This window comes from Hypanus sabinus, chromosome 9 (assembly GCF_030144855.1).
Source record: "Hypanus sabinus isolate sHypSab1 chromosome 9, sHypSab1.hap1, whole genome shotgun sequence".
NCBI lineage: Eukaryota > Metazoa > Chordata > Chondrichthyes > Myliobatiformes > Dasyatidae > Hypanus > Hypanus sabinus.
In genome coordinates, this window is record NC_082714.1 from 29,250,459 (window position 1) to 29,277,598 (window position 27,140).

A 27,140-nucleotide genomic window follows, 5' to 3' on the forward strand; every position below is an offset into this window, starting at 1 on the left:
TGCATAAATTACACTTGCACTCTCAGAACATTGAAAGTTGAGTGATCTAATTAGTTTTGAATGTAACTGAAAGGCTGCAGAAAATACTTCCCCACTTGCAGGAAAGCCTGAGGCAAGGGATGTGTCATGATGTTATAACTAGGACATTTGGACTCATCTGGGAATTAAAACATGTTCATAAAGAATGACAGGCATTTGGGATGCCTGCAAAGAAACCAGTAAAGCCAGTTCAATTATTCTGAGACACAGATTTTTCTTAGCTAATTGTTTTAGAATATGAAACAGGACAGGCAAATGGAATTAAGATGCTGTGAAGCAGGGTCTCACTGAAGTGCTGAACAAACCCGATGAGCTGAATAAGCTAACTGTGTTCCTAAGCAAAAACAATTGAAACTATAGAATATCATCTGTCTTTAAAATACTTGCTTTCTAACAGCAGTTGGTGCTATCGCACTGCTCGTGAGACCCATGTCTTGCATGTTGTTTGTGTGTTGTACGTGTGCCTGCTCTCCCTGTGAATGCACAGATATTCCCTCACTTGCTCTGTTTTCCTCTCATATCCCAAGATGCCCTGGTGGGCTAGAAGGTTTCTGTAACTTGCCCCTTAGATGTGAGAATGGATGAGGGAAAATAGGTTATAGGGAGATAGTGAGGGATTGAGATTGACCAGATTGCTGAGAGCTTACCGATTTTGCCAAATGGAGAAATGAGAAGTATAAAATATGATTTAAAATTCAGAGTTTCAGAGCACCAGCTACCCCACGCCTTTCCATTCATGTGATAAAATCTTGAAAATCAGTTTAAGGCCATCAAATTTAATTACAACACACCTCATCTTCATTTGATGTCCTTAAACGTATTAATGGAGCGTGATCAGAAATGACCACAACAACCTATTTATCCATTAGAGCAGAAAACAGCAATAACGATTTGACTGAAGCTTAATCCTGCAGTGGTCAGTCCATTCAGAATTCAGTTGTATTTTTGTAACAGTTTACAGCCTGCAAAGTATACTAAACTAGTATCACAATTCACATGGCACTTACTTTCTGTACAGCTCCTGGCAGTGCTCCACTGTCATTTCACATATCAGTTCTTCCATCCATGTTTTCCACTGTTCCATCCTATGCTTTTGGAAGACAGCCTTTGGGTACTGCAGGGCTACAGCAGCATAGCTATGAAGCTGTTCCAGACATCCACGTAAGATTGTACGACGCTGCTGTAGCAAAGCTCCAACCTCTCCTTCCAGCTGCTCACACTGGCTGATTAAGTGTGCCTGACCAGCATTCTGGAGAAATGTTGTTGCTGGAACATAGCTTGGAGCTCCTATATTAAGATGAGATGGGAGTGTGAGAAGGAGAGGTTACAGATAAATGGTAAAATCAGAAAGAAGTTATTTAGCAGTAAGTAAATCTTAAAGTGTACCTTCATTTGCCCAAGATCAATTCCTTACACAATTTTTAAAAAGGAAAACAATTCCCAGTTATCTCAATCTAATTTTATTCAATTTAAAGTAAACCTGCGGTTTGTTGCTAGGGATATTGAATCTGATTTGTAGATAGATGCTAAATGTGCTTTGTACATTTTATACAAAACCTGACAAATCATTGGTACCAGAACCAGACTTATAATAGATTTCCAATAATTTGCTATCCAATTATTCAAAAATCCTGACGGTTCAGCATTTGGCACATCAGGTGGTATCTGCCATGCTCTTATTTGTGCTCACTGGGAGCCTGGTTCCTGCAATCTCTCTAAACTCACTGGATTCACAGGAAAAATGTTTTATACTGTTCATCATCTCTGTGAACCAAAAGTATGTTAGGGAAATTAATAGCAATACATCCAATAATCAGGAAAATCTGCCAAACTGGCACTAAAAGCCTGAGCATGACAGACTGTCACTAATCCTGAACCTGATAAATACTTATTGAACAGAAATACTGTCATTTGCCTAAATGGAAACAGAAGGTGTCATAATGATGTATTTAAGTGCATTCAAATAGAACACGATCTTGCTCGACTATTCAAAGCTCAAGTCTTCTTCTTAACTACTTTTTGCTGCAAACTATGTCTAATTATTGAGGTTCAGTAACGAATAGCCATTACCCAAGTCCAGTGGTGTGCTGATATCCTGAAGCAGACTTGCAAGCTGCGTAGCTTCTAAGCTTGAGAACGCAGCCTGATATTGTGTAATCCACTGTTCAAAGTCATTCAGTTTCACCTGAATAGCATCCTGTACAGCGAGCTGCTGAGATTGCAGCTGAGTATGTTCTGAATATCTGAATGGAAAACAAAGTAGCAAGATGCATACCATTGAAAAAATTATTTACTTGCACACTGCTTCTATGATTCTGCCATAAAAGGACAAGGAAAACCCATGTCCATCTTAACAAAAACCTAATCTTTAAATATTAACATATTAACAAACATTTTCATAAAACTGCATTCCTTTGCTCTCTATTAGGTCACAGAATGAAACAATGCACAAACACAAGGTATAGTGCAGAATATTCGACACGTCAGTCCATGATGATGCTACACCCAGGTTGGAAAAGCAAAACCTTATATTCCATTTGGGTAGCCTCCAGCCTGATGGCGAGAATGTCAATTTCTCGAACTTCCAGTAATTGCCAACCCTTTCCCCATTCTCATTTTCCTCTCTCACACTATCATTTTACCTGCCCCATCATGTCCCTTTGGCCCCTTTCTTCCATGGTCTTCTACCATCTTCTATCAGACTCCCCTCCCCATTTTTCCAGCCCTTTATCTCTTTCACCAATCAACTTCCCATCTCTTTACTTCATCCCGCCCCTCTCCCAGTTTCACCTACCACCTTGTACTTCTTCCACCCCTCCCCCACCTTCTTGCTTTGACTTATCTTCCCCACCCCACTCCCCCCAAGTTCTGGCCAAGGATCTCAGCCCGAAATGTCAACTGTTCCCTCCTTTTCAAAGATACTGCCTGGCCTGCCAAGTTCCTCCATCATTTTATGCATGTTGCTTGGATTTCCAGCATCTGCAGATTTTGTGTCTCAGTTCAGAGGAAGGACAGTAATACAAAATGTTCAGCTTTAACAAGTGCATAACCAAGCTGAACTGAACTGCAATACCTTCATGTCAGAATTGCAGGCAAAAACCAGATACAGCATCTTAGCTGATGCCCATACATTGGTATCCACGCAGAAGGCAGTGTTATGGAAAGAAGGAGGGCAGGAGAAAATAAAATCCACTATATAAAAAAAAAAATTAGTATTGGAGGCATCCGCCTCATGGGCCTCCCTCCCTCAGATTGTGAGTGACTCGAGCTCTGTTTCATTAGTAAATGGGATTTTTAAACTGCAAAATACATTTTGGCTCATGCATACTGTAATAACAGGTTTGATTATTAAGTCACTCTGTTGATAAGATCTCTTGATGAAAACATTGTCAGTTCAAACATATTTGAAGCACTTTCAAATTGTTAAATATTTTTGCCATAGAAAAGAATAGAGAAAAGTAGAGCACATTAACAAGCTTTTCAGCCCACAATGTCTGAGCTGACCACTATATCAATTCAAACGAAACCAAACTGCTTGCACATGATTTAACACATCACAGAACAGCATAGGAACAGAAACAGATCCTTTGGCTGATAATGTCATTTAAAAACTTACATTTGTAGCTCAATTTGATAGGTTATCAAACATATTTATACTACTTACTGAAATATAGGAAGATTTGAAATGTAAGCAAAACTAAAAATTACCAAGTGGATTAAATTGATACCTTTGCTCCAATGTAAGAGCTGGATGGTCAGAAATATTTTCAGCTCCTTCCAGAAATTCTATTTCCTGTAGCAATTTACTCTGGAGTTTCTCTACTTTTGTCAAATGCTCCTGGAGATTCAGATAATCCTCCAAGCTTGCATCAAGTTTAGGAATAATTGCCAGCATATCATCTCTGTTCTTAAACCAGGTCACCTTGTGTGAAAGAGATAGAAGGAAAGTGCATTTTGTTAAAAGTACAGTTTAAGATATCTTCAAATTCAAACAAGTTAGCTTCTTTTTGCCTATTCTGTTTAGAATTGTTTGCACTGTTGTTGTAAAACAGATTTCATGACATAGTGATAAATCTAATTCCAGTTCCATTCAGGTTTAAGCTCCAACAAATATTCTGGCATGAAAATGAAAATTAGCTCTGTCAACATCAATGGGGGAAAACAAATTTTCACCAATGATCTTTCACCAAATATCCTAACTGCAAGGACAGAAAAGGTCAAGAGACCTAAAATCTCTTGAATATAATGTATGAGCAGCTGGAGATTTTCAAAAGTTTGTATTTCGATACTTGAATTTTTTTTTCAATTTTTCAGATTCCCAATTTTAGACGCAATATATCCTTCAGATGTTAGAAATCTTGAGAAACACACACACAATGCTGCTGGAACTCACCAAGTCACGCAGCATCTAGAGGCATATAAACAACTGACATTTCTGGCTGAGACCCTTCATCAAGATGGGAAAGGAAGGGGGCAAAAGCCAGGATAAGGAGAGGGGTGGCGAAGTAGTACAAGCTGGCAGGTGATAGGTGAAAATAGGTGAGGGTGGGTGGAGGGAGGGGGAGATAAAGAAAGAAGCTGGAGGACAGTGGACGATGGAAGAAAGGCAAGGAGGGGAATCAAAGGGAGATTTTGGGCAAGTGAGGACAAGAAAGGGGTGAAAAAGCAATCAGAATGGGGATTAGAAAGACAAAACGGAGGGGATAGAGTTTACTGGGAAATTGAATTGAGGTTCATGCCATCAGGCTATCCAGACAGAATGATGTGCTGTGCCTCCAATTTGAGTTTGGCCTCATCATGGTAGCAGAGGAGGCCATAGACAGACATGTCAGAATAGGAATGCAAAATTAGAATCAAAATGGGTGGCCAATGAAAAATCTTGCCTTTTGCAGCTGACAGTAAACTTGATTAACAAAATGCCCCCACCCCCCAAACTTTCATTGGGCCTCACTGATATAGAGGAGGTGCATCAGAAGTATCAGAAACAATAGATGATGCCGAAAGACTTGCAGCTGAAATGTTCCTTCACATGCTAAGAATTATTTGGGGCCCTGAATGGTAGTGAGGGAGATGTAGGGGCAAGTGTAGCACCTACCTTGCTTGCAGGGTTAAGTGCCAGGAAGAGATCAGCAAAAAATGGACAAAGGAGTCATAGAGAGAGATGCCTATGGAAAGCTGAGATGTGCTTCGTGGTAGAATCCCACTGAAGTTGGTGGAGGTTACAGAGAAAGATGTGTTGGATACAGAGCTTCAGGGGTGCAAGGACAAGGCGAACTTTGTTAGGGTAGATGTGTACAAAATGGAGGAGATGCAGGTGAGGGCAGCATTGATAGTGGTGGAAGGGAAACCAGAGGTCTCAGATGTTCGAGAATGGAAAATCTCATCCTGAGAACCAATGTGGCAGAGACTGAGGAATTGGGAGAAGGAAACAGCATTTTCACAAGTGATAGGGTGGGAAGAAGTACAGCATGAGAGTCAGTAGATATGTAAAAGAGTGATTGAGAAAGAGGAAAGAGGTGTCAGAGATGGACCAAATGATTTTAAGGGCAAGGTGAAAGTTGTAGAAAAAGTTGATAAAGTTGGCGAACTCAGCATGAGTGTAGGAAGCAGCACCAATGCAGTTGTCAATATAGCAGAGGAAAAATTGGCAAGCATTATCAGTGGAGGTTTAGAACCTATTGTTCCATGTAGTGACAAAAAAGCGGGATAACTATGGCCCACGTGAGTGCCCTGGGCCCTTAGTTTGGAGGAAGTGGGACAAGTCAGAAGAGAAACTGTCACAGATAGGGACCAGTTCTGCCAGATAGGGAAGGAGTACTGGTTAGAATGAACCGGAGAGCTTTAAGGTTTTCCTGATAGAGGATGGAAATGTTTAGGAACTAGGCACCATAGTGAAAATAAGGCAATCCCAGGATAAGGAATTGAAAGTTACTGAAGTAATGGAAAGCATGTGAAGCATCACAGATGTAGGTAAAATGTGACTGAACCAAAGGGGACAAAATGAAGTAAACGTATGCAGACACGACTTCAGTGGGGCAGGAACAGGCTAGGTCAGGCAGAAATAACAGGCCCACCAATAAGTGTTAGGTTTGTGACTCTTTGGTAGGAGGGAGAAACAAGCAGTGAAGGGTATGGGAACCATGAGGTTGGAGGCAGGGCACGGCAGATAATAGAAACATAGAAAATAGGTGCAGGAGTAGGCCATTCGGCCCTTTGAACCTGCACTTTCATTCAGTATGATCATGGCTGATCATCCAACTCAGAACCCTGTACCTGCCTTCTCTCCATACCCCCTGATCCCTTTAGCCACAAGGGCCATATCTAACTTCCTCTTAAATATAGCCAATGAACCAGCCTCAACTATTTCCTGTGGCAGAGAATTCCACAGATTCACCTCTCTCTGTGTGAAGAAGTTTTTCCTTATCTCGGTCCTAAAAGGCTTCCCCTTTATCCTTAAACTGTGACGTCTCGTTCTGGACTTCTCCAACATTGGAAACAATCTTCCTGCATCTAGCCTGTCCAATCCCTTTAGAATTGAGTCTATGCGATTGATAACAGTGTTGGAGACAATCCTGGTGCTCCTCAGTGGGAGAGCAGAGGGTATTGTTTTCAAAGGGGGTGAGGATAGAATGGGTGAGACAAAAGGTGGAGATGATTGTGGCACACCCTGACTGTCTCAGTACTGAGGAAGCAGTTGCAATTCCGTCAAGGAAAGCAGATTTCTTTCTTTGAATGATGCTAGTTTTATAGCAATCTAAATGGTTAGTCTTACTCAGGCAGTGTTACGTGGAATCCAGATTAAATTACTGAAATTTAAATTCCTTGGCTGTAATGGGAGAATCTGAATCTAACTAAAAGAAAGCAGAATCATGTAAAAATTATGGTACAAGAGGCCACTATTCAGCTTATTTTGTCCGTACAGGTTAGCCAAAGCTAAATCTATTTTCCATCACGTTAAATAGAATTAATCCACTTGTGGATCAATGATCCAGAACCCAGGTTTATGTATCACCACTCCATATAGATGATGTTAATGGACCCTTATGCATTTAGACATAGAAATTCACTGGAATTAATGTCATGGTAAAAGTTGACTGAACACTACTGAACTATTTTGCCCTTAGATTACACTACTTTTTTTATATTCCTTGTTATAACCTCTAGAAATGTTCATATTCTGCACTGTACAGCAATACCACACATTTCATGACATACAGTATGTCAGTGATAATAAACCTGATTCTGAACTTCAGGGTCTATCCTCTGCAGCAATAATTGCCATCATTTCATAAGACTGTAAGATACTGGAGCAGACTTTTGAACCTTTTGAATAGGAGCCCTTTGAACCTGCTCTGCCATTTCATCATGGCTGATCCAATTTTCCCCAGCCCCAATCTCCTGCCTTCTCCCCGTATCCTTTCATGCTCTGACCAATCAAGAATCGATCAAACACAAAGTACACTGCAGATGCTGTGGTCAAATCAAGATGGGCAAAAAAAGCTGGATGAACTCAGCAGGTCGGGCAGCATCCGTTGAAAGCAGCAGTCAACGTTTCAGGTCCAGACCCTTCATCAGGACTAAAGGGGGAGCAGGGGCCCTATAAAGAAGGTGGGGGGAGGGTGGAAAACCAATCAGAGGAAAGATCAAGGGGTGGGGGGAGGGGAAGCAGGGAGGGGATAGGCAGGAGAGATGAAGAAGGAATCTAAGGGGAAAGCACTATGGGTAGCAGGAGGCAGAGTCATGAGAGGTGATAGGCAGCTAGAAGAGGAGACAGAGTGAAGGTGGGATGGGGGAAGGGAGAGGAAGGGAATTACAGGAAGTTGGAGAATTTGATGTTCATACCAAGGGGCTGGAGACTACCCAGACGGTAGATGAGACGTTATTCCTCCAACCGAAGTTTGGCCTCATCATGGCAGTAGAGGAGGCCATGTATGGACATATCCGAATGGGAATGTGAAGGAAAGTTGAAGTAAGTGGCGACTGGGAGATCCTGTCTGTTGTGGCGGACAGAGCATAGGTGCTTGACAAAGCGGTCCCCCAATCTGCATCGGGTCTCACCGATGTAGAGGAGGCTGCACCGGGAGCACTGGATGCAATAGATTACCCCAACAGATTCACAAGTGAAGTATTGCCTCACCTGGAAGGACTGTTTGGGGCCCTGAATGGTGGTAAGAGAGGAGGTGTAGGGACAGGTGCAGCACTTACGCTTGCAGGGGTAAGTGCCAGGTGGGAGATCTGTGGGGAGGGACGTGTGGACCAGGCAGTCACGGAGGGAACGATCCCTGAGAAAAGCAGAGAGGGAAAGATGTCCTTGGTGGTGGGGTCCTGTTGAAGATGGCGGAAGTTGCGGAGAATATTATGCTGGATCTGGAGGCTGGTGGGGTGATAGGTGAGGACAAGGAGGACACGGTCCCCGTTGTGGTGACGGGAGGATGGGGTGAGGGCTGAAGTGCGGGAAATGGAGGAGATGCGGATGTGGGCATCATTGATGACGGCAGAAGGGAAACCACGATTCTTAAAGAAAGAGGACATTTGGGATGTCCTGGAACGGAAAGCCTCATTGTTGGAGCAGATGCGGCGGAGACGGAGGAACTGGGAATAGAATTTTTGCATTTGGGCAGGGTGGGAAGAGGTATAATCAAGGTAGTTATGGGAGTCAGTGGGTTTATAGAAGATGTCAGTGGACAGTTTATTTCCAGAGATGGAGACTAAGAGATCGAGAAAGGGGAGAGAAGTGTCCGAGATGGACCAAGTGAATTTGAGGGCTGGGTGAGTTACAGGCAAAGTCAATTAAATTGACGAGCTCAGCAGGGGTGCAGGAAACAGCACCAATGTAGTCGTCAATGTATCGAAGGAAAAGTTGGGGAGCAGTACCAATATAGATTTGGAGCACAGACTGTTCCACATAACCCATGAAGAGGCAGGCATAACTAGGGCCCATGCAGGTGCCCATAGCTACACCCTTGGTCTGGAGAAAGTGGGAAGAGCCGAAAGAGAAGTTATTAACTGTGAGTACCAGTTCCACCAACCTGAGGAGTGATAGAAGAATCTATCAAACTCTGCCTCAAATATACATAAAGACTTGGCCTCCACTTTGAGTCCAAGTTTATTCTAAGCAGTTTAGAAAAAAATGGAACCAATTTCCCTGGACCTACACTTCCAAAAAAACCGGATAAATGTAAAAACAAAGTTTGCATCCGCTCTGGTTAAGCGATGTTAGTTATTTCTATGCCTGAAAAGTAAATTTATGATCACTATTTTTGAGATGCATAGAGGCTCTCAAGTGGAAATGGATATCATATTCTAATCAAGATCAGAATATTTAACCACCCTCTTTCTGGATACTTCTCCATAAACCCAATCAAATACAATTGATGTGAAGCTGGAAGTATCTCCATCTCTTTATGATTGGTGCAGACCAACCCCTATGGCATGACACATCCACTTCTCCAAGCAAACTCCTAAAGCATAGTATCCCCACTTCCCTTTCCCCAGGACTTCCTCCACAAAAAACCCTGAAATTCTGTTGCATCACAAAGAGCACAACTCCTCAAAATAGATCTGTCCTTTATATCATCTTGGAAAATATATTCCTGCTGTAAATAAGTGATTTGATCTGCATGTAATAAATCTTCTTTTACCAAAGTATAGCTTAATGTATTTTATTTAACTGATTATAAATTCAAGCATCCATTTAAAGTTACAGATTTCAATTTTGAACTTTATATCAACATTTGAGTTTTTAAAAAAATCATGTATTTCAAAGTTGGGTACCTTAATTTCAGCAACTCTGGAAGAGAAGAGGCTACGAGTGATATCTCGCTCCATCTCCCTCTTGCTCTGTTTACTTTCAGCTTGCTGTCCCCCTCCACCATATACAGCACCAGCAAATCCAATTTCACCACCGGCAGTCCAATCCACCAAAGGATCATAAACAAACGCTTCCAATAAGGTCAAGAGGGTCTCTCGACCTCGTCGCATTATTTGAACTACCTAACAGGGAAACATTTTTAACAGGTTAGCCAGATTATGAAAACAGAATCACAAAGTATCTATTAGCATTGCAATTAATGGTAATTGCATACACATTTATATCCAATGTGAAACTAACCTGCTCACAAGAAAGTTTGAACAATCCTTCAACTCCGGTCACACCAAGTGCAGTCTCAATGTTCTGAGTCATTCTGAATGGAACTTTCTCAGGAACTCGTAGGCTTTTCCCTAAAGATAATGGACAATACTTGCTCTAATTATCACATAAAACCATGGTGATACTAAAGGGCTTAAAATTCAGTGTAAATGGTAGTACCTTTTTCAAAGCAAACATTATAGTCAATGTGCACCACTTCTCCAGTTGTCATGTCTATAAGAACGTTATCCAAGTGTCTATCACCAAGCCCAATGATATAGCCCACCATGGACATAACTGCAGTTGACCTTGCATATGACTGGAGTAAAACAGAACTCATTAAGTGACATCAATAAAATAGATAAGAATTCAAGCAACACGCCTTAAACATCTGTATAATATTTTAAGCTACCTCAGAAGAATGATCAAATATACTATAGCACATCAGAAAAAGTGGTAAAACAGGCAGATTTTAAAGTAGTAAAGCGTGAAGAAGCTTAAGGAATTTCAAAGCTCAGGTTGAGAAAAGTTTCAGACACCAATAGAGGAGCAAATCAGGAAAATAAGCCAGAATTGGAGGTTTGAAAAATCAGATTGTGGTATGTTGCAGAGATATACATGGATGTGACCATGAAGTGATTTGAAAACAAGTATGCAAATTCTAAAATCATGTGAAAATTCCTGCACATCATACAGCAGAGGCACAAACAGAAAACTATGATCTAAAACAGTACCAAAATGTACAAAAAAGAACTAACACGAGGAAATCTGCAGATGCTGGAAATTCAAACAACAACATACACAAAATGCTGGTGGAACACAGCAGGCCAGGCAGCATCTATAGGGAGAAGCGCTGTCGACATTTTGGGCCGAGACCCTTCGTCAGGACAAATCAGTTAGTCCTGACAAAGGGTCTCGGCCCGAAACGTCGACAGTGCTTCTCCCTATAGATGCTGCCTGGCCTGCTGTGTTCCACCAGCATTTTGTGTGTGTTGTTGTCCAAAAAGAACTAGTTGTTTTTTTAAGTGATAGGATTAGTTATTTTATGACAGAGGGAAAAGTACAGCTTAGAATGGAAGCCTCCACCTAGCATCTGATTAGGACATAATCTTTCCTTCTCCACCCATAATGTTCCAAGAAAATATTGAAGGAAGGATGACTCTCAGTTTTAAAATGCTTAGAAACCACTAATTGAGTTAATTAAAAAGTTGTAATTTGAGATTGTGTGAAGTAATTGGATGGCATATTTATTCCTCAGCCATTTGTATTGGTATTAAAAAAAAATTAAATCACCTAGTTCACGGAGCCCTGTACATCAGTGCCTATATGAGATGAAATAGCTATTACAAAGTAATTAATTTGCTCTAAAGTGAGCTGGGGTGTCCCCTGGGTCCAATAACTCCAACATAAATGAAAGCATTTACACAGAGCAGTATCACCTATCTAAAGAAACTGAAATTTCAGAGCGAGATTAAGGAGGGCTGGCTCCTGACTTCATATTACATCATAGAAAAAAAGTGTTGAGAAAAACTTGGGTATTTCGAAATGGTGCCTTTTATTGCAACGATTCAGTTAGTCATAAGAAACACACACAAAATGCTGGTAGAACACAGCAGGCCACACAGACTTCGTTAACAAAGTCCTGACAAAGGGTCTCGACCCGAAACGTCAACTGCACTTCTTCCTATAGATGCTGCCTGGCCTGCTGCGTTCCACCAGTGTTTTGTGTGTGTTGCTTGAATTTCCAGCATTTGCAGATTTCCTCGTGTTTGCAGTTAATTATAAACCAGTTTATGAGCGTTCTGCAAAACAGTACGAGTATTACGACTCCAAAACTTTAGAAAACAAGATGAAGCAAAAATCAAGTTCAATTGCTCATAACCAAATTATAAATCCATAAATGATGACTTTTTAATGAATGCTTTTGGATAAAATAATTCTAGTACAACACTTTAGCCTTGCCTTCACCAGGTCAGTATCATGTGGCAAAGAGATCTTATTCTCTAGAAAGACATCTGACATTATTGACGCTGTCTGGAAATCTGTATATTTACCAGGCGGAAAGTGAAAAACACAATTCAATAGCTGTAGAGTACAGGGTTAACTGAAGTATCCCAGACCTAAAATTTGCTTTGGTATTACTTTGCTCCAGATTAGCAAAATGGCTGCAGAAATTTCAATAAATACACTAAATGACTGACAATAACTATTTGTTAACCCACATATTGCTCTAAATCAAAACAAGATATTGTAGCGGTGTGCTACAAACAGCGCTAAAATTACGACACGGAGTCGGTAACTGCAGTCGAAGGAAAAACTTTATTCGAAAACTTCAGCCTCACTTTTAAGCCTCTGTCAACCGGCCCCCCATGGCGAAGAGGCTCCAAAGCTCTGTGCTCGCAAACCCCCGTAGGCTATCTAATTGTGAGTCGGTTCGCATACGCTAGGAAATGAGCCGCCACATAACCCCCCCCCAGAACCGGCGATACACCCCCCAATGTCCACAGCCTGGGCCAGAACCTGCTTGGGAGGTCGGCCTCTGCGCCGAGGCGCCGGAAACTCGGCCGGTTGCGCCAGGTCCACATGGGCCGGCTTGAGGCGGTCCACCGTGAAAACCTCCTCCTTCCCCCCAACGTCCAGCACGAACGTGGACCCGTTGTTCCGGAGCACCGTAAACGGCCCCTCGTATGGCCGCTGCAGCGGTGGCCGATGCCCGCCCCTTCGTACAAACACAAACTTACAGTTCCGTAGATCTTTGGGTACGCAGGTCGGGTGCCGCCCATGCTGTGAAGTGGGTATGGGGGCCAGGTTACCGAGCTTCTCGCGAAGTCTGCCCAGGACTGCAGCGGGTTCTTCCTCTTGCCCCCTCGGGGCTGGTAGGAACTCCCCGGGGACGGCCAGGGGCGCGCCGTATACCAACTCGGCCGACGAGGCGTGCAGGTCGTCCTTGGGCGCTGTGCGGATGCCGAGAAGGACCCAGGGAAGCTCGTCCGCCCAGTTGGCTCCTCGCAGGCGGGCCATGAGGGCCGACTTCAGGTGACGGTGGAAACGCTCCACTAGCCCGTTCGACTGTGGGTGGTAGGCAGTGGTGTGGTGCAGCTGAGTCCCCAAAAGGCTGGCCATAGCTGACCACAGGCTGGAGGTGAACTGGGCGCCTCTGTCGGAGGTAATGTGGGCTGGTACACCAAAGCGGGATATCCAGGTGGCGATCAGGGCTCGGGCGCAAGATTTGGAGGTGGTGTCGGTGAGCGGGACCGCCTCTGGCCATCTTGTGAACCGGTCCACGATAGTCAGGAGGTAACGCGCTCCGCGCGACACTGGCAGGGGGCCCACGATATCCACATGAATGTGGTCGAAACGCCGGTGGGCGGGATGGAACTGCTGCGGTGGGGCTTTGGTGTGCCGCTGAACCTTGGCCGTCTGGCAGTGCATGCACGTCCTGGCCCATTCACTGACCTGTTTGCGGAGTCCGTGCCAAACGAACCTGCTGGAAACCATCCGGACAGTTGTCCGGATGGAGGGATGCGCCAAGTTATGAATGGAGTCGAAAACACGTCGCCGCCAGGCTGCGGGGACGACCGGATGGGGCTGGTTGGTGGCGACGTCACAGAGTAGGGTCCTCTCACCTGGGCCCACGGGGAGGTCCTGGAGCTGCAAACCAGAGACTGCAGTCCTGTAACTCGGAATCTCCTCATCTACCTGCTGTGCCTCTGCCAGTGCCTCAAAGTCTACCCCTTGGGAAAGGGCATGAACGGTAGGGCGAGAGAGCGCATCCGCCACGACATTGTCCTTACCCGAGACGTGCCGGACATCCGTTGTGTATTCAGAGATGTAGGACAGGTGGCGTTGCTGGCGGGATGACCAGGGGTCGGACGCTTTCGTAAACGCAAAGGTAAGCGGTTTGTGGTCCGTGAACGCGGTGAAGGGCCGACCTTCTAGGAAGTACCTGAAATGCCGGATTGCCAGGTAGAGCGCCAACAGTTCCCGGTCAAAAGCACTGTACTTGAGCTCGGGTGGCCGCAGGTGTTTGCTGAAAAACGCCAGGGGTTGCCAGCGACCTGCGATGAGCTGCTCCAGCACCCCACCGACTGCCGTGTTTGATGCGTCCACTGTGAGGGCGGTAGGGGTGTCCATTCTGGGATGTACTAGCATTGCGGCGTCAGCCAAAGCTTCCTTCGTTTGAACGAAAGCGGCGGCGGACTCCTCGTCCCAGGTAATGTCCTTGCTCGGACCCGACATCAGGGCGAACAGGGGGCGCATGATCCGGGCAGCTGAAGGGAGGAAGCGGCGGTAGAAATTGACCATACCTACGAATTCCTGAAGGCCTTTGACCGTGGTGGGTCGGGGGAAGTGGCGGACCGCATCTACCTTAGCGGGCAGAGGGGTTGCCCCGTCTTTAGTAATCCTGTGGCCCAGGAAGTCAATGGTATCAAGTCCGAAGTGGCATTTGGCAGGGTTGATTGTAAGACCGTACTCACTCAGTCGGGCGCAGAGTTGACGGAGGTGGGACAGATGCTCCTGACGACTGCCGCTGGCTATGAGGATGTCATCCAAATAGATGAACGCGAAGTCCAGGTCCCGTCCCACCGCGTCCATTAACCGCTGGAACGTCTGTGCGGCATTCTTCAGGCCGAACGGCATGCGGAGGAACTCGAAGAGGCCAAACGGGGTGATGAGAGCCGTCTTGGGGACGTCGTCAGGATGCATCGGGATTTGATGGTACCCTCGGACAAGGTCGACCTTGGAGAAGATCCGGGCGCCGTGCAGGTTTGCCGCAAAGTCCTGAATGTGCGGCACAGGGTAGCGGTCCGGTGTGGTAGCCTCGTTCAGCCTGCGGTAGTCGCCGCACGGTCTCCAGCCCCCCGTCGCTTTGGGCACCATGTGCAGGGGGGAAGCCCAGGGGCTGTCGGACCGCCGGATGATCCCCAATTCCTCCATTCTCTGGAACTCCTCCTTCGCCAGTCGGAGCTTGTCCGGGGGAAGCCGCCGAGCACGGGCATGGAAGGGTGGTCCCTGTGTCGGGATGTGGTGCTGTACGCCGTGCCTGGGCATGGCTGCTGTGAACTGCGGTGCCAGAACCGATGGGAACTCCGCCAGGACCCTGGTGAAGTCGTTGTCGGACAGCGTGATGGAGCCGAGGTGAGGGGCTGGCAACTGGGCCGCGCCCAGGGAGAACGTCTGAAAGGTCTGGGCGTGTACCAGTCTCTTCCTGGGCAGGTCAACCAGCAGGCTGTGAGCTCGCAAAAAATCCGCACCCAGAAGCGGTTGGGCTACGGCGGCCAGTGTGAAGTCCCACGTGAACTGGCTGGGGCCGAACTGTAGCTGCACCTGACGGGTGCCATAGGTCCTTACTGTGCTGCCATTCACGGCCCTCAGGGGGGGACCCGGTGCCCTGCTGCGGGTGTCGTAACTTGTCGGAGGTAAAACGCTGACCTCAGCCCCAGTATCGACCAAAAAGCGGCGTCCCGACCTGCTATCCCACACATACAGGAGGCTATCCCGATGGCCAGCCGCCGTAGCCATCAGCGGCGGCTGGCCCTGGCGTTTCCCGGGAACTTGCAGGGCGGGCGGCAACGGCGGGCTTCTGCGCCCCACCGCTGGTGGTAGAAGCACCAGTGGTCATTGGGCCGGGGGTTAGTGGGCTCTGCGGCCGGGCCTGGACTGGTTTGCTGCCGGGAGCGTGGCTGGGTGATCTGTGCGATGGACGCCCCGCTCACCTTTTTGGCGTTCCACAGCAAGTCCGCCCGGGCTGCCACCTTCCGGGGGTCACTGAAATCCGCGTCGGACAGCAGCAGGCGTATGTCCTCGGGCAGCTGCTCCAGGAATGCCTGCTCAAACATGAGGCCTGTGTGTCCCTCGGCCAGAGACAACATCTCGTTCATTAAAGCCGATGGAGGTCTGTCGCCCAAGCCATCCAGGTGCAGTAAACGGGCAGCCCGCTCGCGCCGTGAGAGTCCGAAAGTCCTGAGGAGCAGGGCTTTGAATTCCGTGTACTTGCCGTCTGCCGGGGGCGACTGTACGAACTCCGCGACCTGGGCAGCTGTGTCCTGGTCGAGGGAGCCCACCACGTAGTAGTAGCGGGTGTCTTCTGAGGTGATCCGGCGAACGTGGAATTGGGCTTCGGCTTGCTGGAACCATAGGTCCGGGCGCTGTGTCCAGAAACCCGGCAGTGTCAACGAAACCGCATGAACAGAGGCGGCGTCGGTCATTTCTGGTCCAAAAATCGTTTGGACCGTCGGGGTCACCAATTGTAGCGGTGTGCTACAAACAGCGCTAAAATTACGACACGGAGTCGGTAACTGCAGTCGAAGGAAAAACTTTATTCGAAAACTTCAGCCTCACTTTTAAGCCTCTGTCAACCGGCCCCCCATGGCGAAGAGGCTCCAAAGCTCTGTGCTCGCAAACCCCCGTAGGCTATCTAATTGTGAGTCGGTTCGCATACGCTAGGAAATGAGCCGCCACAATATGATCAAAATATTGGTAGAATTTGGCAAGATTAATTATAATATTTAAACGCAAATTACAAATGTTATTGATTAATCACATTTTGTTGTGATTACAAGACCCTGTTAGACGTAGGATCCGCAACATAAAATACTGCAAGACCGATTCATTGGTTAATTGGTGGGACTGATGGTGGGGTACCCCTCCCGTTGAAGCTTCTCTCTTGTGCTTGCTTGGTGGAAGAAAAGTTTGACTGCATTAGTCTGGCTGCACTTGTGCAAGATGAGGAACTGCTGCAGGCTGTTCTTGCAGAAATGTGGTTCCTAGCCAACATCCATGCACCATCAAGCTACAGAGCATGACATTAAGGAACTTGGGCTATATTATTTTTTTATAACTGTTTTTTTTCCCCCTACTATCATTATTATATGTGCTCTGTGCTGTATGTACCAATTGGCACTGTGTTTTGCACCTTGGCCTTAGAGGAGCATTGTTTCATTTTGCTATATTCATGTATATGGCTGAATGACAAACTTGAACTGAATGATATATTTAAAAATACCAGTATAGTCATTCATTTATAGCAATAGTTTAAAAATGAAATAATAATCGTCCTCTCAAACACTTAACACTATTCATACCTGTGTTACACGCCACCACTCATCTGGTGTAGTGCATGAACACCATAGCTCCTTAGCAAGAAGATTTGGTGGTGTGGACTCCATTAGTTCTTCCAATACGGAGCTCATTACACTCAAAGGCCAATCACGCCGTGAGACATCAAGGTTAAGACCTACTGATTTTAAAGCTGGCCCAATTTTACTGTAATACAGCTCACTGGGTCGGGGGACTAAAGCGGGATTTTGTGTAGTCTGGTAGGAATCTTGATTCTTGAGGGAGAAAAAGAAATACACTGTAGTTATTCACTTCCTTAAATGGTACATTTACACAGTCTCAATGGAAAGCAAAAAAATGCTATGGTAGCTTAAACAACCATGTAGCCAACTGAGATGTGTGTATTAGAGGGTTTAATATTTTAAGTTGTAGAGTTCAGCTACAATCTAATTTTCTTTCAGCCCAAATTTTTACTTCCAAAATCAGGCAGGCCATCAAAAGAGGCTCAAACAGAAGTCTAGCTGGAGCAGGATTAACATTCAAAAGTCAAATTACATTAACAATAGTTGCAGACAAGCTTACAGTGGACTATTAGACCCATTCATGATCAATGAGCAGAGGAACAATATAGGATTGACTGAGCATATGGACAAGTTTTAAACTGTCATCTGGAGTTGCAAATGCAGTGTGGGTGACATGGACTCATTAGGTTTTGCATTAAAAATCACCTTCATTTCCAGTGGGGAGGGCCAAAAGAATGCTCCCTTCTCATTATACAACCCTGCTTCATGACTGCCATGGGGGCAGAGTAATGCTTTTCCCACGAGTAGATAGTCTGGTGGGATGGGAGCCAAGAGCTACTAAGCAATGTGCCACCAACATTCAGGGTATGTTACTTCCTTATTTTAATTCACTGCAAGAATCAAATTTAGGAACATTCACCTCTACCTTCTGTGCCTGTAAAGTAGCTTCTCTTTGTTGCCAACGCTTGTAAAGTCCAAAAAGAGGAGTGGCACCATCCACCCACTGAATGAGTCCCGATCTTGTACCTAGTGGAGTTACAGAATAATGTCTGGCATGGAAACGCGGAGTCTCCTGGTGGTTAATTTTTATGAACATTGTATTTACAATGGATAAAAACTGCATTATTCGTTCATCCAGATGCAAGTCTTCCAGCCCTGTGAACACAAATGATTTAGTCATTTACATCTACAAAAGCCTGTAACAGTTAAATTTTAAATATCATGTGGTTTTGAAATAGATCATTTTTAGGTTGTGATCAATTTTACCTTGAGGTGTGATTACATCAAATTTTAAATTAATTTTACCTACATAGAACTCAAGATCTGTGGAAAGCTAAAGTAATTAGAACATTATACTAAAAGCTAAATGCAGGAACCATTTTGAAAATATTTTGGCCTTTTGTCTACAATTGTCTTCTGTAAACCTAGAAGTGTTCTTGAGCCACAGTTGAAAACAGGCCAACTATAATTAAAATATGAATATACATTGTGGTATCACATTTAACAGAATGGAAAAGGTGGGGAAAAAAGGCCAAGTAAATAAAACAAAGAAAATGCCAGAAAATAATTAAGCTTAAATAAAAGCAAAATGCTAGAAATACCTAGGAAAGGCAGTAATTCTGCAGAGACAACTGACATAGAATGAATGATCACCTCTGATCAATGATGTGTAAAGATAAAAAACAGACAAATTTAAGTTAGAGAGAGGAGAGGCAGGGCAGAAAAGACTGTAATACAGTTGAGAAAAGGTTGGCAATAAGTTATGATGATGTCAGCTGATACATATTGATAAAGGCATGCCTGGAGAAGAAGCACTTAGGAGATAAAAAGTGAGTGATATACAATAGATGACAGAAAAACTGAATAAGCAAAAACCCAAGAGGAAACAGGATTGGCCCATAATTGGAAATTGTTGAATTCAGTGTTGAGTCAAGTTGCTCTCAGGATGAGGCTTTTCATTCCAGGACGAAGGAGATGTCTTCCTTTTTTAAACAAAGGAGCTTCCCTTCTTCCACCATCTACTCTGCTCTCAAATGCATCTCTCCCATTTCCCACACATCTGCCCTCACCCCATCCGCCTGTCACCCCACTCGGGATAGGATTCCCCTTGACTTCACCTACCACCCCACCAGCCCCCAGGTCCAACTTATAATTCTCTGTAACTTCTGCCACCTCCAACGGGATCCCACTACCAAGCACATCTTTCCCTTCCCCCCTCTTTCTGCTTTTTGCTCCCTACGCGACTCCCTAGTCCACGTCCGCCCATCCCTTTCCACCGATCTCCCTCCTGGCACTTATCCTTGTAAGCAGAACAAGTGCTACACCTGCCCTTACACTTCCTCCCTCACCACCATTCAGGGCCCCAGACAGTCCTTCCAGGAGAGGCGACACTTCATCTGTGAGTCGGCTGGTGTGGTATACCGCGTCCAGTGCTCCCGGTGTGGCCTGTTATATATTGGTGAGACCCGGCGCAGACTGGGAGACCGTTTCGCTGAACACCTATGCTCTGTCCACCAGAAAAAGCAGCATCTCCCAGTGACCGCACATTTTAATTCCACGTCCCATTCCCATTCTGATATGTCTATCCATGGCCTCCTCTACTGTCAAAATGAATCCAAATTCAGGTTGGAGGAACACCTTATATACTGGCTGGGTAGCCTCCAACCTGATGGCATGAACATTGACTTCTTTAACTTCCGTTAATGCCCTTCCTCCCCTTTTTACCCCATCCCTGACAATTAGTTGTTTGCCTGTACTCCATCTCCCTCTGGTGCTTTCCCCCCACCTTCTTTCTCCGGAGGTCTGTCGTCCCATGATCCTTTTCCCTTCTCCAGCTCTGTATCACTTTCGCCAATCACTTTTCCAGCTCTTAGCTTCATCCCACCCCCTCTGGTCTTCTATCATTTCGCATTTCCCCCTTCCCCGACTACTTTCAAATCTCATACTATAGACAATAGACAATAGGTGCAGAAGTAGACCATTCGGCCCCTCGAGTCTGCACCGCCATTCTGAGATCATGGCTGATCATTCACTATCAATACCCAGTCCCTGCCTTGTCCCCATATCCCTTGATTCCCCTATCCATCAGATATCTATCCAGCTCCTTCTTGAAAGCATCCAGAGAATTGGCCTCCACCGTCCTCCCAGGCAGTGCATTCCACACCTCCACAACTCTCTGGGAGAAGAAGCTCTTCCTCAACTCTGTTTTAAATAACTGACCTCTTATTCTCTTATATCTTTCCTTTCAGTTAGTCCTGACGAAGGGTCTCAGCCCAAAACGTCGACAGTGCTTCTTCCTATCGATGCTGCCTGGCCTGCTGTGTTCCACCAGCATTTTGTGTGTGTTGGAAGAAGGGGTACTATTTTTATATTTACTTTGTCTCTGCCCCTCGGATCCCAGAAAACTCGAGGGGCTGGGAAGCAGATTTAAAGTTGCAGTCAAATAGAAGTTTGGAACAATCCTTACAGATTGAATGGAAATGTTCTGAAAAGCAATCAATCTGTTTGGTTTCTCCAATGTTGAAGAAGCGTCATCACCAAAAGCATAATGGTAAGTATTGGAAGCAATATTTAAAAAAAAAACACCTGTCACCTGGAACTGTTCTGGTCTCTGGACAAGTGCAGGTGACATTTCCTTTGTATGTATGGGAAAGGGCTGCATTAAGGAGAATGAATATTTGTGGTGAAAGCGTTCACAGCCCTTCAGAGTTCTGAAATGTGTGGGCATGTACATGCATGTATTAAGGTGGAAATGTCCTGAAGCTTTCTAATAGTATGGAGGATGTCCCGTTAAATATGGATACTGGTAAGCTGCAAGCTGAGGACAAGCGTAACCCTTACACTTGTTCAGGGTGAGAGGAGAGAAGGCGAGAGAAGTGCAAATACAACAGACGTAGTTGAAAATCCTGTCAGTTATCTAAGAGAATAAACCATCACCGAGGAAAGCTGGACAAAAGGGAAGCACTGCTGTGATATCTAGCTATCATAATAGATGCAACCATGACTGAAAAACAGAGAATAAAGTATAATTCTTTCAGGATGCTGGATAGACAGAGGTGCAGGCAGAATAGTCATGGAAGTCTGTCTACTTTGGTGGATAATGGTCATTAAACTATTAATAAAATTAAAGCAGAAGTTGAAGAATAGAATAGTTACCTTGGTAAAAGTGAGCGCAGGGTGGAAATTGAGAGTAAAAAGTTACTTATGATCGCAGAAAAACAATACAGTCAGCAATGTATTGGATACAAAGGCTATGAGGGGCTACTGAAATCTCAAAGGGAAACCTGGCTTGGATCACTTAGTACAGCCTAAATCTCAATCTTGTTTCTCTCCACAGGTGCTACTTGTAAACTATTTCTAAAAAAGAATTTTATTTCAGATTTCCAACAGTTTCAGGAGGAAAATCAGTATCTCTTAAATAGATTAAATAGGGTCTTCAGTTAAATAATATTTCCAAATAAAAATCAGGGTGTGAATTAAATAACGTTGATTATTTCAAATTGTAAAGTAGCCTAAAATAGCTAAGGAATGACTGGGTAGAATATCATACTTCCCTTTCTGGTTTCTGTTATCCCTCTGGATTAAATTGGTGACTTAGACTGGCAATAATGAAGAATTTTTGAATGTGGTAATAGAAGAAAGTAGCACAGATGCATTTAAGTGACAGGCATCAGAGGGGAATAGAAAAGAAGAACGTGCTAACTTGGAGAACATGAAGCAATGTAACCACTTCATCTACCCGACTTTACCTGAATTATATTCACGTAACTTTTGAGAGAAAACAGAACAGCTCCAAAATAGGCTCAATGCATTTGTTAAAGCAGATAACATTTAAATCTTTGCTTCTCCCACTCCTCATAGCCAGATAAAGTAAACAAGAGCACCACAAGTTAAGTGATCACATTAAGTTAATTGTAAATGGAGAAAGCTCAGAAATCAATGTCCACATTACCTTTAAATAAGTATGGATAATTTTTCCCATCAGAGCCCAAGAACATTAGTTTCTTTGGTTTTGTTTTGGTGGGTAGAATGGTGATGCTATTGCCAACACTCTGAATTGTGACTGCATCCCTTGCTGAGATTTCACCAGGCAGGGCAATTTCTGTGTTAGACATTGCAGCCATTCGTGGACTGATTTCTTCCAGATGCAATAAGTAGCTGGTGCGCTTCTGAGCTCGCTGTTGTAAATTAAGCATTATCTGCGATGAAGTAAAAATAGAGTACATTATTCTACATGCTCATTACTGAAGAACATTGGAAATGGATCTTTGTATTGCACAAAGTAACATTGTACAATTGAGTTCACTAATCTGTTTCTTAGTGCTTATCTTGTATTACATTTTAATTTCTCTTCCATTGTGTATTTACAAAATAACATTCATGATAAAATATGGTCAATACAGTCTCTGTAAAATATAATTAATTAACAAAGGAAAAATTCCCAGCACAACAATCTCAAAACTGAACTCAATTTGCTTGGCCCCCAGGTTGCTGTTTTAGGCTAAATTTTAGAACAAAATGATTTGGGGAATTTGGAAAAACTCATGCATTCTGCAATCTCAATAACAAACTCAGAAAGTATACAATAAACAACATATTCAATTGAAATAGTTAACTGATTAACTATTGCAGCCAGTCAATTATGTTCTTCCATTAGAAAACTTTTACACTACAGATATTACCTGTTTAAATGGCAACCAACTACTGCTGGGATTAGCTGGATTGGATGGGGTCTTCAGTTTTTCCAAAGCATTATTAATTGGTTCCCCGTAGGTGTCCTGAAACCACTTCTCATGAGGAGTTTCTGCTGGAGCTGAAGTAATGCTGCATACATGCTCCAAGGCAAATACAACTGGTTTCATCAAAGCTGTGTGCTTCTCCCTCATAATGGCCATCTTCTCATCCCTAACATGGAATGTAGGAGCAAAATATCTCACAGCAAACAAATTGTAGTAGTAAAACAAATGAATAGCTAACTTAGGTTGTCTGTAAAGACACACTAGAAGGATAGGGCTTTACAAACATTTTCCATGCGATAACCCCAATGCAGAGAAGTATCACTTGACTGAATGCAAACAGATATTCACATCTTGGTTAATTTAAGGGAGAAAGGAAAACTATAAAGATGCAAGGCATCTTTAGACTTCCTAATGCTCATTGTTAACATCTAATTTGATTAGTCTCTTGGAGAACAATTAAAAACTTTAATACAGTATTGTATAATTATACAGTTCAAGTCAAAGATTTCTTTTCTAACTGCTTTAATATATAAACGATCTAACAATTGTTTCAATATGACTTACACTACAGCTAGTTCCATTTACATTACAAATATTAACCAGTTTAGAAACACTTACTTGCGAAGTGTATTGTTGTTTTGAACCCTCTTCACCTCATCCTCCAATTGCTGAATGCGTCTGAGTACATGCATGTGCTGTTGTTGAAGAACTCCGAGCCAGAGCTCATCCCACAGAACAGTAATTCTTCGTAATTCCCCAACTAACAACTGTACCTATTATCAGCACATTAACAGTTAAAATAATTTTTAACAATAATTCAAATATTAGATAGCTGAACACTACTAACCCACACGGAGCTACACATCTATTGTAATAATAATTCATTATTCAAATCATTTTCACTGATAAGATACAACCGAGGACACCTTGGCACAACTGCTGCCTTGCTGGCCTCAGCAAATGAATAGCACCAAATATAAAACCAGCAAGACCACGGGAGTTTCTGGACCAGAAAATGCCATACCAGAGTTTAAACCTGTATTTGAAACATTCTTAGAAAAGTATAGTAGGAGAAACTAAATTTTTTTCGCTAAAATTAACTAGCTGTTTCATTACCAGATTGACAGGTGAAACTGAGATTAAGCCTTCCAAAATGTACCAATATATTTGACACAAAAGTCCAGGCTTTATGATCATGCATTTTTCTCACTAATGTCTGTACACCAAAGAATTTAGTTTCCCAATTTAGAGCCTGGAATTAACTAAAAAGGGCAAACGATTCTAACAGGATATCGCTTGTTGCTCTAGATTTTGGATTTTGAAAAATGACATCAGTGGCAGTATACCGCAGTCTCAATTTCCAGTGACAAATCTGATCCAAACCTTGTGTGTTGTACAAGTGGAGTTTTCGTACTCTCCCTATAACCAAGAGAGTTTTCAGGTGTTCACTTCCTCTCAAACACCGAAGGGGTAATGATATTTTAATCAGTTACTGTAAGGTAAGCCTGCAGTTAAGCGGCAAAAGAATTAAAACTGCCAGATAAACTGATAAATAAAGGGGTGAGTAGATTGTTCAGTTATGGACTCACTAAGTCAAACAGCCTCTTATAAAACTTTGCCTGAACAAAAGTAATAGCAATTCCTATCAGCAATTTAAAGATAAAGTTTGAAGTACCTGTAAAACCATTGTTGGATTTGCTGATGATAATTTGTCCACTATTGTACTATAGCAGTCCTGCATCATAGCTTGATCCTCATTAAAACATTTCTGTTCATCTTTAATGCTATCCTGTGACCCACGTGGACTATTTTCTTCACATTCACCTCCAGACAGAGCTTCAGCCTGGATATTGCTCAGCAGGGTCGGAATTGCAGATGACAATTTGGCTCCTGGAAAGGCCAACAATATTTCTTTAGATATGAAAGAAACTTCCTATAATGAAGTTTAACTTGGAATAAAAATGGAACATATATGGCACAGCATTTAGGCACTGCTGTCTCATAGCTCCTGCGACCCTGTGAAGTTTGCACATTTTGCCTGAGATTGCATGGGCTTCCCTGGGTGCTCCTGCTTCCTCCCACATCGCAAAGTTGACTGAAAGGTTAACTGTCTACTGTAAATTACCTTGACTGTGAGCGACAAGAGAATTGGAGGGGAAATGAGAGGAGTCAATAGGCAAATGAGAGAGATTAGATCACAGAAAATTAGAATGGACGAATGAAGCTGATGGGAATGCTCTGACTACCTGCCTAGACACTGAGACAAAAGGCAACGATGTTCTAAAAGCATAAGACCTGATCCAAATAGATGCTAATTCCTGATGAAGGGTCCCGGCCCGAAACGTCGACAGTGCTTCTCCTTATAGATGCTGCCTGGCCTGCTGTGTTCCACCAGCATTTTGTGTGTGTTGTTAGAACTTCCAGCATCTGCAGATTTCCTCATAGATGCTAATTTATTGTGATTAAAAGTGTCAGATACTGAACTAGCTAGGTAGAGGACTGCATTTTTATTGGAACATCCTATTCTTCAAGGATTAATACAGAGAACGACAATGCGGGCTGTAAAATGTAGTTGAAGTGAAGTGACTTTTGGCGTCCCATCTTTGAAAATAAGACAGATATTAACATTTTTTACCTAATTGGAGAAACCATTTACTGCATTTAAACATATTTAACAATACTTTTATCAGTAGCGTCTCCAATGCAGATGAAGCCTTAGATAATCATTTAATTACCAGAGGACTGAGATTCACCACTGAGTGATATTGAGCCAACAATTGCAGGATATAGAATAAGATGAGGAGAATCTTGAGCCACACGACACAGCAGATTACAGATGCTCTGACGTACGTATACTTCAGGGTGATTCAAACGTGAGAATAGCTGTGGAATAATGCCTGATACAAAAACACAAAAAAAGTGAATATATTTTTCAAATGTTAAGACGGGTAGGATTATTTTAAATTCAAATATTTTATGTATTTAACTGGCAAAAGATTGCAGAAACCAAGTACTATATCCTACATCCAAGAAAACGGCAAGTAATCTCTCGATGCATAAAAGCTGAGTGCACTTCACCGTCATGCAAAACTATAATAAAGGGGTGGTGGCCTTGAACCAGTTCTGCATTATCATGGCTGACCTACTTCAATTGCATTTTTCAGCACCATCACCTTTAATTCTTTTAGTACACAGAAATTTATTGATAGGTATTTTGAATTAACATAGTGACTGAGCCTTGACAGCTATCTGAAGTTCAGAATTCAAAAGGTTAATAACTCTGAATGAAGAAATTTGCCACTTCAGTCTTAAAAAGCATACCCATATTAAATATCAAACTGAACCCCTTGGCTCTAGACACTGGTCAAGGAAAACACTTCCACATCAGGATGAAAACCTTTGAGTACTTTTATGAGATCTCCCATCATGCTTCTAAACTGAAGAGGACTCGTTCCCAATTTATCCAATTTCTTCCCAAACTTGCTATCCTTGGAATCAACCCAGTGAATTTTCACAGGAAGTATTAGGTAAGACAACCTAAATTATGCTCAACATTCCATGTGCAGTGTCACCAAGCCCCTATACATCTGCGATTAAGTCTTTATTCCTCTGTTTGAATCATCTTATAATTAAACTTAATGTAGCAATTTGGCTTCTTGATCACTTACTGCCAAGTTGGCTTTCAGCGACTTTGTTTCAGAAGTGTACTAGGTCCTTTTGAAACTCAACACTACCTAATTCATCACCATTTAATAAATGTGCCACTTTACAGTCATGTGTACCAAAAGGAAATACTTCACATTTTAGAATGCAGATAGCTGCTAAATATCTGCCATGCTCTTGCCTACTTGCTAACCATACGTATATCTTCAAAGCCTTTTTACATCCTTCTTCGTTCTCAATTCCAAAGTACTTTATCTTCAGCCAATTTGGAAATATGATATTTTGCCTACTCAGCCAAATCAGTGATGCAGATCATCAACTGTTAGCCTCAAGAACAGGTTCTTGGTGTGCAGTGGACGTCACAGCCTGTCAACCTGGAATTCATTTATTCCCATTTTGCTCACTGTTCAATAATTCTCAATCCGTGTCATTATTTTACCTTTTAATTCCATGTGTTCCAACCTTGTTGATCAACTTCCCATGTAGGAC

The 27,140-nt window shown here is 43.4% G+C and overlaps 1 protein-coding gene across 2 annotated transcripts in view; it reads right to left on the reverse strand.

Moving 5' to 3' along the window:
• smg1 (SMG1 nonsense mediated mRNA decay associated PI3K related kinase) overlaps positions 1 to 27,140 on the reverse strand; it is a 145,497-nt gene that overhangs the window by 46,107 nt on the left and 72,250 nt on the right. The window contains exons 36-48 of one of the 2 annotated variants that reach the window (XM_059979383.1): positions 25,724 to 25,885; positions 24,664 to 24,878; positions 23,607 to 23,761; positions 22,932 to 23,154; positions 22,202 to 22,448; positions 18,176 to 18,405; positions 17,254 to 17,502; positions 10,349 to 10,487; positions 10,151 to 10,260; positions 9,814 to 10,032; positions 3,768 to 3,961; positions 2,110 to 2,282; positions 1,047 to 1,326 (exon numbers count right to left, since the gene is read on the reverse strand). In XM_059979383.1, coding sequence (XP_059835366.1) covers positions 1,047 to 1,326; positions 2,110 to 2,282; positions 3,768 to 3,961; positions 9,814 to 10,032; positions 10,151 to 10,260; positions 10,349 to 10,487; positions 17,254 to 17,502; positions 18,176 to 18,405; positions 22,202 to 22,448; positions 22,932 to 23,154; positions 23,607 to 23,761; positions 24,664 to 24,878; positions 25,724 to 25,885 — 2,596 coding nt within the window. Of the gene's footprint in view, positions 1 to 1,046; positions 1,327 to 2,109; positions 2,283 to 3,767; positions 3,962 to 9,813; positions 10,033 to 10,150; positions 10,261 to 10,348; positions 10,488 to 17,253; positions 17,503 to 18,169; positions 18,406 to 22,201; positions 22,449 to 22,931; positions 23,155 to 23,606; positions 23,762 to 24,663; positions 24,879 to 25,723; positions 25,886 to 27,140 lie in introns of both variants that reach the window. The other variant, XM_059979382.1, reaches the window with a different exon arrangement.